The sequence below is a fragment of the Macrobrachium rosenbergii genome, chromosome 30 (assembly GCF_040412425.1).
Source record: "Macrobrachium rosenbergii isolate ZJJX-2024 chromosome 30, ASM4041242v1, whole genome shotgun sequence".
NCBI lineage: Eukaryota > Metazoa > Arthropoda > Malacostraca > Decapoda > Palaemonidae > Macrobrachium > Macrobrachium rosenbergii.
The window spans coordinates 15316899-15336424 of NC_089770.1; the positions used below are offsets into that span (position 1 = coordinate 15316899).

General features: G+C 39.5%; 1 protein-coding gene across 1 annotated transcript; it reads left to right on the plus strand.

The window, feature by feature from the left end:
• The first annotated feature begins 1533 nt into the window (after positions 1-1533).
• On the plus strand, positions 1534-16972 carry Taf1 (TATA-box binding protein associated factor 1). The gene is made up of 2 exons (XM_067131902.1): positions 1534-1704; positions 7629-16972. The coding sequence occupies exon 2, from the start codon at positions 7888-7890 to the stop codon at positions 13426-13428; it is 5541 nt and encodes a 1846-aa protein (XP_066988003.1). The 5' UTR covers positions 1534-1704; positions 7629-7887; the 3' UTR covers positions 13429-16972.
• The last annotated feature ends 2554 nt before the right edge of the window (positions 16973-19526 follow it).

A 19526-nucleotide genomic window follows, 5' to 3' on the forward strand; every position in this document is an offset into this window, starting at 1 on the left:
AAAATACGTCCGGGGGAACAGGTAATGGAGGTCTTATCAATACAACTCTGCATAACACAACAGTACCACTAAAACCAGAGACCTTGCTAAAAATAAATTTTATGAATATCCAACAAAAAGAAAAAAAAGTAAATCAGAGATGATCTCCCCGAATCTTGGTCAATTGACAAAAGCTAATAATTGTGCTTGAAAATTAATGCACAGGTTAGAATTCTAAAAGGCATAAAAATAATCATAAAGAAAAGTTAAGCTAAGGTATCATAATATTTGGTCCTAAACTGAGCCGAACAGCCAATGGCAGGGTGAACACAATATATCAAAGAAGCCACTCACCCGTAAGAAAATACGAGAGAAGAGGAGAAACAAGTGAAAGGTAGAGTAATTAATAGTAAAAATACAAATGAAAACTAAGTGTAAACACCTCGGAGGATCGTAAACAGAATAAGGTAAGCATATCTAAGTAATGTAGGTAAGATATGGGACAGGACATTAAGAATAAGACAAGATACACGAAGCAGATGATCCCTACTATTTTCGCAAAAGTAGAAACAAAAGAAAATATAAATTACGGAATTGGAGGGGATGCTAACAAAATCATGAGAGGAATTCAAGACCACCCATAGGCTACACAATTTTAGGGGTAATAACTGAGAGTGGATATATGCCCTGTTAAAAATGAAAACAGAAAAAAAAGAATAATGCTGTTCTATAGCATCATAACCACAGATAGGGGACTGCCAGTGAAAGAGGTAAAAGGACACCAAATGAGGGAATCTTAAAAAGACTTGGGAGAAAGTGTAACATATATTTGTAAAGTACGAGATTAACGTATAACTAAAAAAGTATGCAAAACGAAATCTTGGAACAGAAATATAACAAAGGAGATGCCAAGGAAATAGGGAATAATATAGAAGTTAAACAATAAGGTAACCAAGTTGAGGTTCAGTGACGGAAGTGTTAGTAGGAAATACATAGATGGACTGGTTACAAGGAAAGCTGTAATAGTGATTAGGGCTAGACTAAATAAGCTGGAACCTAAATACAGAATGAAATGGAAAAAATAAAGACAATATCAGAATTATTTGAGAAATAAGTGGAAAAAACAGAACATATACGCGAAAGAATAAGACTTGGGTGGGTGGCATTTTCAATATTTAATGTGAAGAATCTAGTAAACCCAAGTAAAAAAAGTAGCTATATCACAGTAAAAATGTTTAAAAATCAGAAATGTATCGTGTGAGGAAAAGTGCTTTCAGGTCAGGGCATAGGTTTAATATCAAATTCTCAATCTATGCTAAAAAAAAAAACCATATCAATATGGCGTCAGAGGCAAAAAGAGTAGACTACCTAAAAGTGGCAATCACAATATATAAAATTAATAAAAATAAAAAATGTAAATACAGACTAGAAAGTGATGTCAGGGTAGGGTATATATTTGATACCACATTCTCATTTTCTACGGTATATATAGAACCCTGAATCAAATATGGCGTCAGATGAAAAAAATGAGAGAACTTCATCTATATCTTCTTTAATATCTATGGCTGATCAACAGACAACAGTGAAGTCACACTAAAGTGTAAACAGTAGCAGTACGCCACTGACGTCGGTGTCATCACGAACTTGTTACTAGTAAAACAACATCTCGTGATCCTTCTTTCATAAATTACGAACAGTTATGCAGGGAAGGTGGACCATTTACAGGTATGCGAATAGAAAGTCTGTAAAGGAAGTTTATACGAGTCATTTGGCTACAGTAGCTTCACTTAAGGGTCTCCATAGAGTAGTCATTTTTCCTTCGTCCTGTTAATGGTAATTAGCTGTAGCTTATTATGTCACTTCCTTTCCTAGATACATGCACGAATTATACATTTTTCCTATTATTAAATTGTGGAGCAAGCATTTCTGATTATGGTTATGGCTATAGACTACCCATTGATATGTTTCCCCCCTCCCCCCAATATCAAACTCCTACGGGTGACCTCAGTGGAAAATTTGGTGCGAATCCAGAGTGAGGGGTCGGGGCTGCTGTAGTGCCCATTCCTGTAGTAGGCATTTCAGAGAGGGGGCCAGTGCAGAACGACGGGCACAGGTTCTGCAGACATAGCCTTAACAAACCTAACCTTTCTTGGAATATCAGGTCCTGACCAAGGCTAACCAGACCTTACCCTCCTAACCTCACTTAGGTCTCCGTGCCCAGACCTGGCCCAGGGGCCTTGAACCCCCCAAATAACATTTAACATCGCAGACAATGTAGGCTATTTGGCCTCCATTCAGAGGTAGTCCCGCTGCAGCTACACCAGAGAGGATTTGATCTAACCATACTTAGCTTTACCTAACCTAACCTGGCCTAGGGGGCTCCCCCCTGCCCTTCACTCTGTATTCTACCTGGAATCTGATATCATTGGGTGGGGAAATTTTATTATTTTACTTTTGTACCACTTCTCAACATTGAAGTGTTGGATAGTACCCTTTTAGATGTAGGGGTTGGGGCTAGCCTATATTTCTATTAGCCCTAGTGTTTTTCGTGAAATTTCCCATGTAGAAGATTTCAGGGCTGATAAAATGCCCTTATTTCCCCTCAATACTGGTCACCCTGTAGTTGCAAGACACTGCAACAGTCATGATTGCCAAGAAAAAACAGCACAACATGGCTCAGTGATTCTGAATAAGATAAGCCATGTATTTTCTGTTTTTAATAAGATCACATGATAAACTGATAATAATAATAATAAATAATAATACAGGCAGTCCCCAGTTAACGGCAGGCTCGGTTAATGGCGATCCTGTTTAATGGGGCTTGTCTAGCGACGAAAATCGCCGATTTTCGCTTATCGGCACCGATACATACCTAACAGAGGTGCCGATAACCGAAAATCGGCGCTTTTCGGTGCCGATAACCCCAGAAAATCGCTGAAAAAGTGCAGGAAATCGCCGATTTTCGGTTAGCTGCAATTTTCGGTTATCATCACACCCTCAGAAACAGAACCCCGCTGATAACCAGGGACTGCCTGTAATATTCTTTATTGCAGCTCAGGGCCATATACATGGAATTTACAAATACAGTACACACAATCTAGACACATAAGATAACATGATAAAAATAATAATCAGCAGTGTCCACACAGTTGCTGAAGACATAGAAAAAATAGAATTAATAATAATGGTAATGACAGTAATTATATAGAGAATAATAGTAAAAAAAAATATTAAAAACGATAATTAAAAATACAGATTGCAGACGATTAATTTCCAGCTGGGGATCTTAGGTGGTTACAGAAGTCAGGTCCAGAAGGATAAATACAAGAATTGAAAATTGCGAAACTCTACATTGATATTAATGATAGTAATAATAAAATAAAATACCAATAATAATAAGAAACGTAGAATTGTAATAATAATAATAATAATAATGATGATGACAAATTCTGAAGATGACACTTCATAATTGCAAAAATAGGGAATAAGTCATTTAAAGAACAGACGCCTCATTATCCCATCTTTCCCACAATTTAGATCTTCTTGCCTCACTGCTTAGGATGTTTTGCATGAGCAAATTGCTGCTGTTTCTCAGTCGAGTGATCAGACTGGACATTGTTCGCCTCACAAAGATTTTCAAATTATCCAGGCAGTTTTCTATGAACATCTGCATGGCGGAGTGTTTGTGAGGCATCTCAGAATGTCATTGTGAACAAAAGTGATATATCTCATGGTCTCTCGGGTATAGGCTAGTTCGTCCAATGGGAACACCCATTTACACTGTAGCAGTATGAGCAGAAGAGCAGCAGTTTCGTGCCTCGGTGACAGAAGGCAAACCTCCTTGCAATCATGTTGTAAATTGCACATAGTTTACGATGCCTCTGTTCTATGTCTGCTGTATCTTGTAGATTTTCCGTGATAATGTGGCCAAATACAGAAATTCATGCACGAATTCCAGACAGTGATTTCCGAGGAAAATTTTTGGTTCTGCAATATGCTAGCGATCTCTGGAGCAGCGACATACATGGTCTTGGTTTCGTTGTATAGGGGATCAAATTCCTCTGCATATTGGCAGCAGGTGTCAATGAGTCACTGGAGACCTTACACTGACGGGGAAATCAGAACCATGTCATCGGCATAACAGAGGTTTGTTTATTGTTTCGTTGATAGTGCCCCTGATTGGGAGTGAGTTCAGTTTGACATTCAGGGCATCTGTGTACGTGTTAAACAGGTATGGAGAGAGAATGCCCCCTTGCCAGAGCCTGTTTAGGGAGCCAAAGATGTACGACAATGCGTTAACCCATTTGAAACAGAATTGCTGTGTGGAGAACCAACAACATAAAATGCAATTAGATATAGAGGTATGCCTCGTTTATGCAGCTTCAGGAAGAGCTTCAGGTAGTTTACTCTTGTCAAATGCTTGACTCATTACCGTTAAATGTTAGGCCAGGCCAGACCGCATGTTTGAGCAAAAATTTCACTTTCAGTGATGCACTTTGTGTTGATGATCACTGTTACTTGGGGGTTCCTCCGCCCCCCAGCCAAGTCAAGACACTACATCCCAGGTAAGGTTAGGTAAAGGTAGGTCTAGTTAGGTTGTATTCCTTCAGAAATGCCTACTACAGTTAAGGGGTAGTCTAGTCCAGACCACATGTCTGAACACAAACTTATACCTGCTGATTGATATTCTAATGTTTCTGTAGTTTGATCCCCCTCCCTATACATTCTTTCCCAGGCTTAAGAATGTATATGGAGGGGTTAAATTTCCCAAATCCATCTGACTTGAGGGTATTAGAATATGGTCACAGTGTTGTGTTTTTTCCCCATCCAAGAACCCTTCTTTCCTAACTTGGTCCCCAAAATTGTAATATAAAAGGCTCTATTAAGAAAGACAATGGGGTAAAACTTTACTTTAGTTGTGCGGCCTGATTCCCGCCAGTCGCCAACTGGGAAGGGTTATGGCCTTGGGTGGGGGGGTTCCAGAGGGTGTGATGCCCCCAACCAGGTCAGGGCACATCGCCCCAGGTTAGGTTAGGTATGTAAGATCTGGTTAAGTCAGGACAAAGCATTATGGGAAAGGTTATGCGTGTTTATGTATAAGGAGCCTGTCCCGGTCGACGACGGTGGAATTTTACCGATACTGTAATGGAACCCTTCTTAATTAAAAATCTCCATTAATGGCTATTTTTGGATGGAATTTACATCAGCTCCAGAATTTGTATGCTCTGCTCTGAAGTTTCCTTAATATGCCAAGTACAAAAATTATACTAAAATCTGGCACATATTTGATGTTACCAAGACACTTACTGTCTTTTGTCAAGTTTTAACATTCATTCCCATGGGGCTGGTACTGAACACAGCACTTATGGGAGTGGTTGTGGTAATAAAGTAAAAATTTACCCTGAAAACCAAAAAATAATACAATGTAACTGTTAGAAAGATAAGAATTGTATAAATTACAACCTATTAGCTAAAAAAAGATCTATAGTTCATGTGTATCAATAGTAAGAATCACATAAAATTTATATAAAGCATGAAAATGTAGTATGGATATTTACAGGGTTGCAGTGTCCCTGATAAAAAAGATAAGAAATGCATAAATTACAACCTATCAGCTAAAAAAAAATCCATAGTTCACATGTATCAAGATTAAGAATCACCATAAAATTTATAAAGCCTGAAAATATAGTATGGACATTTATAGGGATGTATCCCATCCACACCTTATCTGATCCAGGGCTTGAGGTCACCACCTGGCCTTGGAGGCTTTGACCCACTGTAGACGGCCCCAACCCCAGTTAGAGCATTTCCAAAGTTATAGGGTAATATGCAGGGTTGCATCTAAACGTAACCTAACTAAGGGCACTATGTCTTTACCTGGCTGGTGAAGCCATGTCCCTATCCACTGTGACCTCTTCCCCCTTCCCCACCTAACATGACTGAAAGTGCTATAAAAGTTATAGAATAGAGTACTGAACAAGGATGTATCCTAACCTAACCTACGGTGCATAGTCTCTACTGGGCACCCTTCCTAATGTAACCTAACTTTTAAATAAAAAAGTGTCCAATCTTTAGCATTGCACCATGCATATTCTTTACCTTGCACAGCTGGAAGGCACATACAGGCAGTCCCTGGTTATTGGTGGGGTTCCGTTCTGAGGGTGTGATGATAACCGAAAATTGGCAATTTTTGGGGCTTATCAGCACCAAAAAGCGCCGATTTTAGGTTATCGGTGCCTGTGTTAGGTATGTATCGGTGCCAATACCCAATTATTGGCGTTGATAAGCGGAATTCAGCGATTTGTGGCTCCAAAAATTGCTGATTTTCATCGCTAGACAAGCGCCATAAAACTGGATTACTGTTAACCAGGGACTGCCTGTATACCCCTTTGTCCCATTCCCAAAGCTTGTTTGTGCAAGTGAGAATGCAAATTATTGCTTATTATTTTCACTGCCTTCTGGATGGATGGGGATTTTCTCTTACTGAAGTGTGGATTTACCCAAAAAGAGTGAACAACAGAGGTGTGAAGGATGTGAGTGAGTGTGATGCGTCCCATTGCTGGTTTTCCTTCAGTAGGGGTAGGACCTGCATTCCTGGTCTTCCCTGTAAAGAGTGTTTGAGTTGTCCCCTTTGCAGTGGAAAAGGTTTGGGAAGAAGTTGATAAAAGCAAAAAAGTGTTTGATGGTGTCTTCAGGAGGGAGTACTTCCCCTTTAACACCACCAGATCTTTACAGTTACTTTCTTCACCATCACTGGTCTCTCATTTAAGGATAAGAAGGCAAAGTTCTGTAGGTTGCTGGTCTCAGGAAGAAGGGCACTTACTTTCCTAATGTATCAGAGGTGATTGACTAGCACTTATCTCCAGTCTTACTTGTCCTTGCAAGCTAGCAGTCAAGCTGAGTACACTCTGGAATGGGAAAATGACAAATCCAGTTGGAGATGGAACACTGCCAATCAGTTCTGGGAGACGATCCTTCCACCTGAGGAGTAAGTCTCCTCATAAAAGGCAGTGGTCTATATTATAATCCCATATAATGCATAAGGAAAAGAGTTGGTTTGTATATATAAGAAAAATAGAGTGTCTTTAACATTTGGTATTTTTTCATACATGTACTAGAGTTCGAAAACATGTTTTTACTCAATCAGCAAGTACATAGTAGCTGTTATGCTGTTTAAGAATGAAATGTTTCATGATTTTACAGTATTTTGAATTTAATTATTAAATTTTAGTTGCCATTTCATTTATTAAAAACTTTTGGGTAAACTTTAAACAAACTCTTTAATAAGATAAATGTACCTCAAAATATTTTTTACATAGTTAAACATAAGCATATAATGGATTAGGTTTTGATGGTCTGACAATTACATTCTTTGTTGTTTTGTAAGATCTTAATAAAAGTGGACAAATCCTTGTGAATAGGTGTACCAGATCTACAGAATTTAATTAATTAATAATGAAGAAGTCTTTAAGTCATGTCCATAAAGAATGCTTGTGAAAAAGGATGACAAAGACCTATTATTGAGAGCAAGCGAGAAAATTTTGCAAACCTGTTCTTGTGAAATATCCAGATGTAAATTTGTTGATATACAGTTTTGTTCAGGTATTTCTTCATTGAATTAATACTATGTACTGACGTTTATCTTCCAGGTCCAGTCAAGAGGGACAGATCTTTGTGCAGGCGTCAGGAATTGAAGAATTTCCAAGGTGTGAAAAGGAAGAGTGAAGAAGATAATTACTCTGAAGCATGCTGCTTCATTTACTCAGTCAAGACACACCACAGCATTTCTCTCTAATTAGTGTTCTGTTTTAGTACAGTATGTATAATTTATATTGTAAGGACATAATGATAGATTAATTGAAAGATATTGGAACTTCAAATAGAGGTGTACTTTGTAATCATACAAACATGAGTGACAGTGAGGATGATGATAGTATTGAGAGGGCTGATGCCCCAAGTCAGACCCTGTCCCTAACGAGCTTTCTGTTTGGCAATATTGATGCTCATGGACAGCTGGAAGGAGACTTCTTTGATGGAGAATGCAAACGTCAGTTGGCCTCCCTCTCTCGACTGGGCTTGGGATCATTACTCCGCCAAGTGACAGACGATGGCGAAGACGATGATGACGAGGAAGATGAAGATCATGAGGAAGAGCAAGAAGAGATTGGGGAAAAGAGCCCCTCAGCGGTAGATTACTCTGACATCAATGAGGCAGCTGAAGATGATACGTTAGCTCACCCGAGTGATGACGGCATAGATTACGATGCTGACGAGGAAGAAAGTGGAGTCAGCAAGTCAGACTCAGAATTAATGCCACCTCCTCCTCTTCCTCGATGCTCTGAAGGAGGAACAGCGGGCTTATCTCTGGCAGATCGCAGAAGGCTGACCACTCCTCTGGCTGCTATGCTGCCTACCAAGTATGTGAACATTGATGTCAGGGAAATTTTCCCCGATTTTCGGTCAGATTCCGTCTTGAGATTTGCACGATTGTTTGGTCCTGGTAAAATATCTAACCTGCCCAAGATCTGGAAGGGTGTGAAGCGCAAGAGGAAGAAAAGACTTCTCTCTACCTCTTCGGAAAACAATGCTGAAGATGGATATTCTAGTGAAGAGGTATCAACAACTGACTTCATGAAAGTTTGCGAACTTAAACTTGGACTTGAACCAACTCCTGAAATGTGTGTGGGCGATGACAGCGTCCGATTCTGCCAAACTCAGGAGCAGGATCAGGAGAGTGGGAACCAGAAAGGAGAGGGTGATAAGGCAAATGAACACGACCCCAATAAGCCTCACGAGGCTGACTGGAGGTATGGCCCCGCCCAGCTTTGGTATGACATGCTTGATGTGCCTGCAGCTGGAAGTAATTTTGATTACGGCTTCAAGATTAAATTGAAAGATGAGATGGGAGGAGTGGAGAAAACTGAAGACGGCTCTGATATTGTGAAAGAAGAAAACCCAATTAAGATCTCCACAAGTGAAGGAGATGAAGATTTTCCTGATGATTCCTTCCACATGGTGACCCAGTACAACTGGGAGGATGATATCATATGGAATGGAGATGACATCAAGCATAAACTGAATCAGAAACGAAAGAACATGGCAGCTGGATGGGTTCCTAGTAGCTACAACAGGACTGCACAGGCTTTCAGTCAACCCACTAAAGTTGCTACTTCATTTGCCTCCACTAAAACCAGCAAGAGCAAGAGTCAAGCACCAGTGGACGATACTTGGTATTCTATATTTCCAGTGGAGAATGAGGAACTTGTATACGGGTTATGGGAAGATAACATCATATGGGACCCAGAAAGCATGGACTCTGTTCCAGAGCCGACAGTTTTGACACTTGACCCTAACGATGAAAATATCATTCTTGGCATCCCTGAGGATGTAGATCCAGCAACTCTCTCACAAGGCACTGATACTCCAGTGAAGGTCAAGATTCCTCATCCTCATGTCAAGAAATCCAAGATTTTGTTGGGCAAGGCGGGTGTCATCACAACAATTGAGGAGGAGTCACCCCCGCCTCCCCCCAAGTCCCCTGACAAGGATCCCTTCAACATTTCCAATGATGAAGCTTATCAACCCAAGTCGTCTGAGCAGACCATCAAGATGACTATGGGAGGTGGTCTTCTCCAGCATTCTACTCCAGTTGTAGAACTGCAGCCGCCATTTGTTCCAACATACATGGGAGAAAAGAAACTCCGTCTTTTCCATCGTCCACCCCTTAAGAGGTATTCACATGGAACCCTTTCTACTCAAGGACCACATGCTGTCTTTTCACTGACCAAGGAAATTAAGAAGAAGGCCAAGCAGAGAGAAAATGAGCGTTTAGCATCTGGTGGTGGTGACGTATTTTTCATGAGAACTCCAGAAGATCTCACGGGCAAGGATGGAGACATTATATTACTGGAATACTGTGAGGAATATCCCCCACTTCTGTCACAAGTTGGTATGGCAACACGAATTAAGAATTATTACAAGAGGAGAGCTGGAAATGACAAAGGTCCACCAGAATTTAGGTTTGGTGAGACTGCATATGCCCACACTTCACCCTTTTTAGGCCACATGCACCCAGGCCAAAGTATCCAGACTCTGGAAAATAATCTTTACAGAGCATCTATGTATGAGCACAGGATACCCCCTACAGACTTTCTGATTATTAGGACGAGGAATACCTACTCCATTCGAGAGCTTGATGGCCTCTTCACTGTCGGTCAAGAGTGTCCTCTGTATGAAGTCCCTGGGCCAAATTCGAAAAGAGCCAATAATTTTGTACGAGACTTTTTGCAGGTGTTTATCTATCGTCTCTTTTGGAAAAGCAAAGATACGCCGAGAAGAATCAAGATGGATGAAATAAAGCGAGCATTTCCAGCCCACTCAGAGAGTTCCATTAGAAAGCGACTCAAACCTTGTGCTGATTTCAAACGAACAGGTGTTGACAGTAACTGGTGGGTGATAAAGCCAGAATTCCGTTTACCCACAGAGGAAGAAATTAGAGCAATGGTTTCTCCAGAACAGTGCTGTGCATTTTTCAGTATGTGTGCAGCAGAACAACGCTTGAAAGATGCTGGTTATGGTGACAAATTCCTTTCTGCTCTTGAAGACGAGAATGAAGATGACACACAAAAGTTAGACGACGAAATTAAAGTGGCTCCTTGGCATACAACTAGGGCATACATTCAGGCAGTTAGGGGCAAGTGCCTTCTTCAGTTAACTGGTCCAGCAGATCCAACTGGGTGTGGTGAGGGCTTTTCTTACATTCGTATTCCAAATAAGCCAACGCAGAATAAAGAAGAACAGGAACAACAACCCAAGAGAACAGTCACTGGTACAGATGCTGATCTTCGCCGTCTTTCTCTCAACAATGCCAAAAATCTCTTGAGACAGTATGGAGTCCCAGAGGACGAGATCAAGAAGCTGACTCGCTGGGAAGTCATTGATGTGGTGCGAACATTGTCCACTGAGAAGGCCAAAGCTGGCGAAGAAGGGATGAACAAATTCTCCAGGGGTAACAGGTTTTCAATTGCTGAGCATCAGGAAAGGTACAAGGAAGAGTGTCAGCGAATCTTTGACCTACAGAATCGTGTGTTGGCATCAGAAGAAGTTCTGTCCACTGATGAAGGTTCATCAGAAGAAGAGGACAATGACTCTGATATGGAAGAGAAAGGAAAATACATTGAAAATATCCTTGCCAATAAGAAAACAACCACTCAAATGACTCTTGAGAAAGAGGAACAGGAGAGAAAGGAACTTCAGAAAATGATAATGGGGGAAGATGATAAGGATGGGGAGAGAAAGAAGGGAACCAAAAAAGAAGAAGACGAAAATTCCCAGTTTGGCTTTGGGACTCCTGGTCGTCTGTTAAGGATTACTCGAACTTTCAAAACAGCTGATGGCAAAGAGTACACGCGGACAGAATTTGTCCGCAAAACGGCGGTCATTGACACTTATGTCAAAATAAGAACATCCAAAGACGAAGCATTTATAAAGAGCTTCGCTGGCCAGCTAGACGAAACTCAGAAGGAAGAGATGAAACGAGAACGTCGTCGACTTCAGGAGCAGTTGAGAAGAATCAAAAGGAATCAAGAGAGGCAGCTGAAGGGCATCACCACGCCACCAAAGCAGAAGAAACCAAAATTGAAGCCAGATTTGAAACTGAAGTGTGGTGCCTGTGGTCAGGTGGGTCACATGCGTACCAACAAGGCATGTCCAATGTATGCTGGAAACACTGCTGCCTCTCAGCCAGTTAGTGTAGCCATCACCGAAGAACAGGAGGAAGAAATGGAGAAGGATGGTATTGAAGAATCAGAAGAACTTATTAATGTTGATGGCACAAAAATTAAATTGTCCTCCAAAGTCATCAAACATGCAGAAGAAATCAAGAGACGATCACTTGTCCTCAAAGTCCCTAAAGATCAAGTTCGCAATGCCAAGAGACGCAGAGCAGGAACTGTCGTTCACTGCGACTACCTGAAGCGAAAAGAACGGTCGGTGAATCGGCGTAGGATTGACCCTGTAATTACCTTGTCGACTATTTTCGAGGAGATGCTTAACGAGATGAGAGAAATGTCAGATGCACAGCCATTTCTGTTTCCAGTTAATATCAAACAAGTTCCAGATTACTACAACATTGTCAATCATCCCATGGATCTCTCCACTATCCGTGACAATCTCCGGCAGAAGAAGTACCAAAGCCGAGAAGAATTTTTGGGTGATATTTCACTCATTGTAGAGAATTCCAAACTGTACAATGGATCAAAGAGCACATTGACAGTCACAGCACAAAAAATGTTGGAACTCTGTATTGATCGTTTTGCTGAGAAAGAGGAAAAGCTAATGAGACTGGAAAAGGCTATTAACCCTCTCCTTGATGACGATGATCAAGTTGCTTTTGATTACATTCTTGACAACATAGTGAACCAAAAGTTATTCTCCATGCAGGAATCATGGCCGTTCATGAAGCCTGTCAATAAGAAGAATGTCAAGGACTACTATGAAGTCATTCAACATCCAATGGACCTGTCCACCATCGCTAAAAAAGTGAAAAATCACAAATACCATAGTCGTGCTGAGTTCATGCATGACATGGAACTCATCCTGACAAATAGCGTTCGATATAATGGACAGGACTCGGCCTTCACCCAAAAGGCTGAAACTCTGATACAAGTTTGCAGAGAAAGCCTCGCGGAATACGAGTCACACCTGGATGCTCTAGAAAAGAAGATTGCTCTAGCTCAAGAACGTGCTTTGGAACAGGCAGAGACTGACTCTCTTGGAACTTCACTTGGTCCCGATGATGATACCAACTACACTTACGCAGAACCCGAGCAGGACCTCCCAGACCACAATCTTGGATCTCCTGACAACATTCTCACTTACTCTGGAGATGAAGACGAGGAACATGTCAATGTAGTGGATGGTGATGGCGAAGAACAGGAATTGATGGGGTCTTCCAAACGAAGGAGAATGGAAGAAGCACACAGAACTGTGCTTGAAGAGGATCTGCAATTCAGTGAAGATGAAGAAGATCACTTTGGAGGAAGAGGAGTCGAAATTCCAGGGGAGGGCATGGAAGGTGATGGCCTGGAACTGGAAGATGGCCATTACATGCCACAGCAACAAGGGCCAGATGAAACACAAGGAGCTGCTGAGGCCATGGTGCAATTAGCAGCTCAGTATTCCTATTACCAAGGGGAAGAAGGCATGGAGGGAGAGGAAAATTCAGGGGCACTTGCAGATGGTGGCAGTATGGAAGTGGATGCCAGTTATGATCCTTCTGTGGAGTTCCTGGGAGGCATGATGCCCTCTGAGCCACATGACGATGCCACCATCAACAATGATCTTGCAGTGTCCGACTCCGACGAGGAGGGTGGCCAGGGAGGCCAGCAGCATGTCCAAAATCATCCACAGCCTGAGGAAGAGGATGACGGAGATGCGCTATGGTTTTAAGGAGCACAGTAGCTTTATTATTATTTTTCACCCAAATTATCAAGAACATGTAGAATGTGTTAAAGTAGTTCTTTTTTTTTATAGCCGAGTTTTATGACTGCTTGTGCGTTAGAAGTTTTTCGTGCGTGGAGATGGACCATTGCAATGGCGCGCAGTTTTATAATTATTTCCATTTTTATGTACATGTTACAGTTGTTGGCTTAAAGTTGGGGTGAAAGGGTGTATCTCGAGTGTCCTGATAAATTTGAAAAATACCAGTACAATTTTATGAATATAAGGAATTTTAGTAAAAGCTCACAAAGTTGGACTGATTCAGGGAATGGTTCAGAAAGCTCCAGTTTCTGTAGGGAAACATTTTGTGTGCAATTTTGATGATAATTAACCCAGAAAAACTATTGATTTGATTTTGAATGTGTACAGCATTTAGTACATAGTTGTCAGACAGTGTCTGGTAACAATGCGTATGTCACATCCATTGAATTTTCTTGTATGTATGTACATAATTTAGAGAAAAAGAGAGGCAGACAGACAGTGCCAGTGGTATTTGCACACTGTTACATAATAATTTATTGTAAAGTTTGCTGCTACACAATAATTATGCAAGTTTTTAATTGCAACAATTCAGAATTCACATATGTTTAATTTAAGTTTATTATGCTTGAGTGGGCTACAGTGTATACTGGGTACATGTAGCACAAAATATATTAAAAAATGCAATATTCAGAATGAAAACTTTGTCATGGGATGTACAAGTTTATGCAAAATGAAGTCCAAGAGTTTTCAAGACCAGTTATTTTTTAAGCAATGCTATAAAAATAAACCTTAAGTTCTTGTATTTTTTGTTTCTCATTAGTGATCGAAGATGATGGTGTAGCATCTTTTGGGTGGGAAGTGTATTATGGCACTGGTTTGGAAGAGTAGCAATGGTCTTTGGGAGATGTAGCCACTGGAAGAAGACACAGGGCTGTGAGCCTGGTTGTCAGTGTCAGTTGCTAATAAAAGTGTTTAATGTTTTTCTTTGACAGATGCTGGTTCTTTGTCAGTTTTATTCTCTTCCTGTGCTCAGTACTTCAGAACAACCTTGCTGTTGCTGAGTTATTGTCTCTGGCATAACTTGAATGGCCTGGTCATTGCTTGTCTTGAAACTGTGTACCTTGAGATTCTTCTCAAAACCTACTTCTGGATATTACCACCTGAAGAAAGTATAGTCGAACATCACAGGTACATTTTTTTATTTTCCCCTTTTAAGGCACTTCCACACTTTGGGCCATTTTTTTAAACCTCACTGACATTTGCTACATAAAGAAGGTACTCTTGGCGGTCCCAAACCAACAGCGTGCAACGTGCGTTGGAGCTTAAGCTTCATGGTATCCCACAAACATTTTCTTTGATGTTCTTGAATTTTGTTAACTTTACAAACCCAGCTGGATGTTACCTAATTGCACTCGGAGAAGTATAACTTGTGAGCATTTACTGGACAGTCTTTAAGGTGTAAACAAAGATAAGGGAAATATCCTGTATTGAGAAAGATTTTTAATCATGTAAATATTTTTATGGTGAGTAATCTTCTGTGACATTTTGTTTTGAATGAATGATCTGTAATATAGTACATATGAGCCAACTTATTGTTTCATTTGATGCTGCTGTAAATTATAAAGAAAGTTATTTTATCTGATTTGGTAGTCTGCATTTGTTTTAATCACAAATCATTGTCTTTATAGGCTAAAACCTTAATTTTGGTATTGGACAGATAAATTAAACCCCCAGAATCTCATGTGAAACCAGAATGGAAATTAGATGACAGGAAGACCTCCCAGCGGGAAAGTTCGTCAGGTCAAAAGCTGAAGGTTCACACATATTTTAACTTGTCCCCGTTGACAGTATTTTCATCTACCTCAGTGATGTCATCTTTGTAACTTCTTCAGTTGTCTTCATCAAACTTGGTTTTGTAATTGTGTGTGTTTTAAAGTGTTCGTGTTTAATATGATTTTTTAATTTTTTTTTCTTTTTTTACTTTTAACATAAAATCTGCTGTATATCTTAAGCAAATTAGCTATGCCTTGTATCCCTGGAATTTGGGCTTCATATTTATCACCATTCTCTCTCTCTCTCTCTCTCTCTCTCTCTCTCTCTCTCTCTCTCTCTCTCTCTCTCTCTCTCTCTCTCTCTCTCTCTCTCTCTCTCTCTCTCTCTCTCTCTGGGGAGAGTTTTTGAATAATGTATGGGAGGAACTTTGGAACTAAAGTAATATTTTTGTCATACTTGTCAGTGTCATCGATGGTTAGAATTAGCGAGAAAGCTTTTTGCAATCTAATCCTAGGACACTTCTTAATTTTCTTCCCAAAAGAAAAGGAAAGCTGACTCTTTTGTTTAGGAATATCAGTTCCTGTAATGGTTATGCAAAGTGAGGATTAGACCCAAGGAATTCTTTGGATTGGAAGAATTTCTTCCTAAACACCAGGAGGAAGATGCTCTATTCTGCTGTAAGGGCTTTCTAGAGGGATCTCATTGTGGTACTGCATAGCTTATAAGTCATAAATATTTCAAGGCAAGAGTTGTGAGAGGACGTCACACTGAACGTGGTCTTCTTCCTTCTGGCTTTTGTATTTTCTTCATCTTTATCTTCGGCATAAGAATACATAGATCTCTTGACTTTATGGTACTCAGGCCTTCATTTCAGTGTGTTCTGCATAGAAGGATTGCCATGAACTGTATACCATCCCTTTCTTCAAGGTTCCCAATCAGACTCAAAGCATAAGTCATTCTGAGTGAATTTAGAGCTCTAAATGTTATGAAATGTGGAATAGTTTGCCAAGTGCCATTGTGGAATCCTCAGATCTCCAAATATTTAAGCAATGAGTGAATTCATTCTTGCTCTCTGCTGACATCTGAATTTCAGGTGTATTGGTTTTATTTTCTATTCCCATGTATTTATTTATCACCTTTCCCATAACTTGTGTCTTTCTTTTTAGGCTAATTTCCCTCTGGAGCACTCTTGTGTTAATGAAATCTGTTGACTCTGTCCATAAGGGTTTTTAACTGAAGATTAAAGAAATAAAGAAATAGACTTAATGCTTAATTTGCAATTGCAGATTTCTGGAGATTCAAACTAATATTTGACGTTTCTTTGTGGGACACATCTGTCGTGCATAGGTACATAAGTTCGTTCTCAAAGAAACAGTTGTTGCTGGTAGTCCACTAGCAACCATGAATTGAGAAGGAAGAACCTTTGTCTGGTAGAAAGAGAACTCCCCTTAGCCAAGGAATCTTCGCAGTCATCTAACTACCACTTTGAACTTGAGATTCACTAGTAGGATTGTCCACACTTACTGAATATTAAGGCTTTAGTGAAAGCAGGAGCTTTGTATCTGTGAATGATGAAAATTATACAAAACTTTATTTTTTGTATGCATATTTTAGGGTAAGGGTGAAACCCTTTGAAATTATTGTTTTGACATAGCGCATGCATCATGCCGAGTGTCCTGTGTACACTGCGTACAGTATAGTTGTCATATTTTATAATGAAATATATTTATAACTGTAATGCATTGTATTTTTTTCACCAGTTGTATAATTTATTGAATATTTATTTTCACCATGAATAATTTTGCTATCCTCTAGCTTGGATTGAATTTTAAAATACTGTAATGATATTTTCATACAGAATACAAACTCTTCTTATAAAAATGCAGTTTTCATTGGTGTAGACCAGTGTCTAGACAGTACAGATTTTCTCATTAGTAGTGGTTAATGATGCAGTCTTATTAGTGGCCGTCTCCCTTGTAAACTATTGTGTCTGATAGTCCATTGTTACATATGTACCACCTTGCTGCTGAGGTACTAAATACAATTGATTTTCATGTTTTTGCATCTTATTCTGGACAGAACTATCCCAGTTGCTTTATGGTGGTACCTTTATCCAAGCACTCCATATCTGCCTTTGCATTGTGCAACTCCAAAGCTTCAGTGTTCCAGTCTCTCTCTCTCTCTCTCTCTCTCTCTCTCTCTCTCTCTCTCTCTCTCTCTCTCTCTCTCTCTCTCTCTCTCTCTCTTGATTTGTGAAGTTAATATTGTGCCACTTTTTTGTCTTGGTCTAATCTTTTTTGTAATTAGTATATTCCCTTCTTTTATTCCTGTCATAACTCCGCAAGGTAGAGTAAGTAACCATAGGTCAAGTTTTTCCCATAGGACAAAGCTCTGTTCCTTCTGTTGTGGTAAGTTCCTCTGCTGGCCGCGAGTTCGAATCTCCGACCGGCCAATGAAGAATAAGAGGAAGTTATTTCAGGTGATAGAAATACATTTCTTGCTATAATATGGTTCGGATTCCACAATAAGCTGTAGGTCCCGTTACTGGGTAACCAATTGGTTCTTAGCCACGTAAAATAAATCTAATCCTTCAGGCCAACCCTAGGAGAGCTGTTAATCAGCTCAGTGGTCTGGTTAAACTAAGATATCATTTTTTTTTCTCTTGTGGTTTATTTCCTGTTAGGATGAACTTTGCTAGAGGTTTTACTAATATTGCCTAATTTTACTACCGTACCTAACCTAACACACAATTTTCGGGGGTAGGTTTGTTAGCATTATCATTTCAAATGCAACAAGCTTTTGACACTTTGTGGCTCATTAAAGGGCTGACGGTGATCAAAGTGTTTTTTTTTTTTTATTTCAACTAGTGTTATATTTGAGTGATGGGGAAATGGTTAACTAAATTATACTTTTAAAATTCATTCAAAATCAGTATGCCTAATGTAAATACATCAAAAGTTCAAGCAAACATGCAATGCATTATTACTCTAAAAATTCACCTTTTATTTTATTAATTTATTTGTTTTATCTATTTATTTATTAATTTATAATTTTTCTGTTCTAATAACTGATATCTTCTTTATGTATTTCCTATTATTTTCTGTAATTTCAAATTAACACCATATTCTTTGGAAGCTTGACTTTCAAGTCAGTGACCCTTGGAGGATAGTTCCATATGAATTGGGGTTTATCTCCTGAATAAAATATGGTAATAATAATAATAATAATAATCATGTGATAGGATTGGTAACTGCAAACAACGAGTGTTTCAGGATTGGTAACTGCAAACAACGAGTGTTTCATGATAACACTGACAATGTCTTGCTAAGCTATCATTACAGAATTCCACACAAGTCTTCCGTTTATTTTTGCCGAGGCCCATATATCCATCCTTTTGGTCATATTGCAGATACGTGAACTCCTTTCTCCGTCCAAATTTGCAATATACATACTTGTTTATACAAAAAAGAAGCAAAGATCTGTATCTGCCATATATACAAACCAGAGGTATAGGAGTTGTGTTTTCTGGGTCTGATAATCGAACCTAGTGGAAATTAAACAATTTTGCCTTGAAAACGATGTAGTGAATCTGGTCACTCAAAGTGTGAAGCTAAACTACCATAACTTACACTTGTTATGACTAACAACTATAGCTGTCAAGTACAATGATAAATTTGCGTCACTAGTTTGTAGCTGAAAAGGGAATTAATGAAAGGAAGTACTGTAGCACGACTTAACAGGCATAGACCATTTTCCAGAGACGACTGGTACTAGAAAATGTACTTTCAAGAAGAAAACAAGCTTCTATAGGTAAGAGAGAAACAATGAAAAGCAACTGCATAAACGTATAACGTCCCGGGTCAGTCTCTGCCTTGACAAATATTTGTGAGATTGATAATGGTCTGATATTAGATTAGCATCTTCCCGTGACATTAGATCATGGTTTGATGATATGTTATCAGCGGAGGACATGAGGTACGTAGGACCACATTCAAGGACTGTACATAGTTTGCTATCGTTATATTGACTATTTACATCTATAAATATTAAACTTCTGCTCATATACTGCTTAATAGTAGGTCAAGAATCTTATTTTACAGCTACGCCCTTGTAAGATAAAAAGTAATGGATATCGTACAACAATTTCCTCTCCAGTGCTCGTTCAAAGAAAACTGTAAAGTTAGAATACCAATATACTGTTTAATAGATTTCATAGGCATAAATAATTGTCTCGTGAATATCTAGGACTATCAGAATGAGATATGGTCGTGTTTTGAAAGTCAGTAGTTATC

What these genes read in the sequence shown, in the direction of transcription:
- Taf1 (XM_067131902.1), top strand. Translation starts at nt 7,888, where the DNA reads ATGAGTGACAGTGAGGATGATGATAGTATTGAGAGGGCTGATGCCCCA.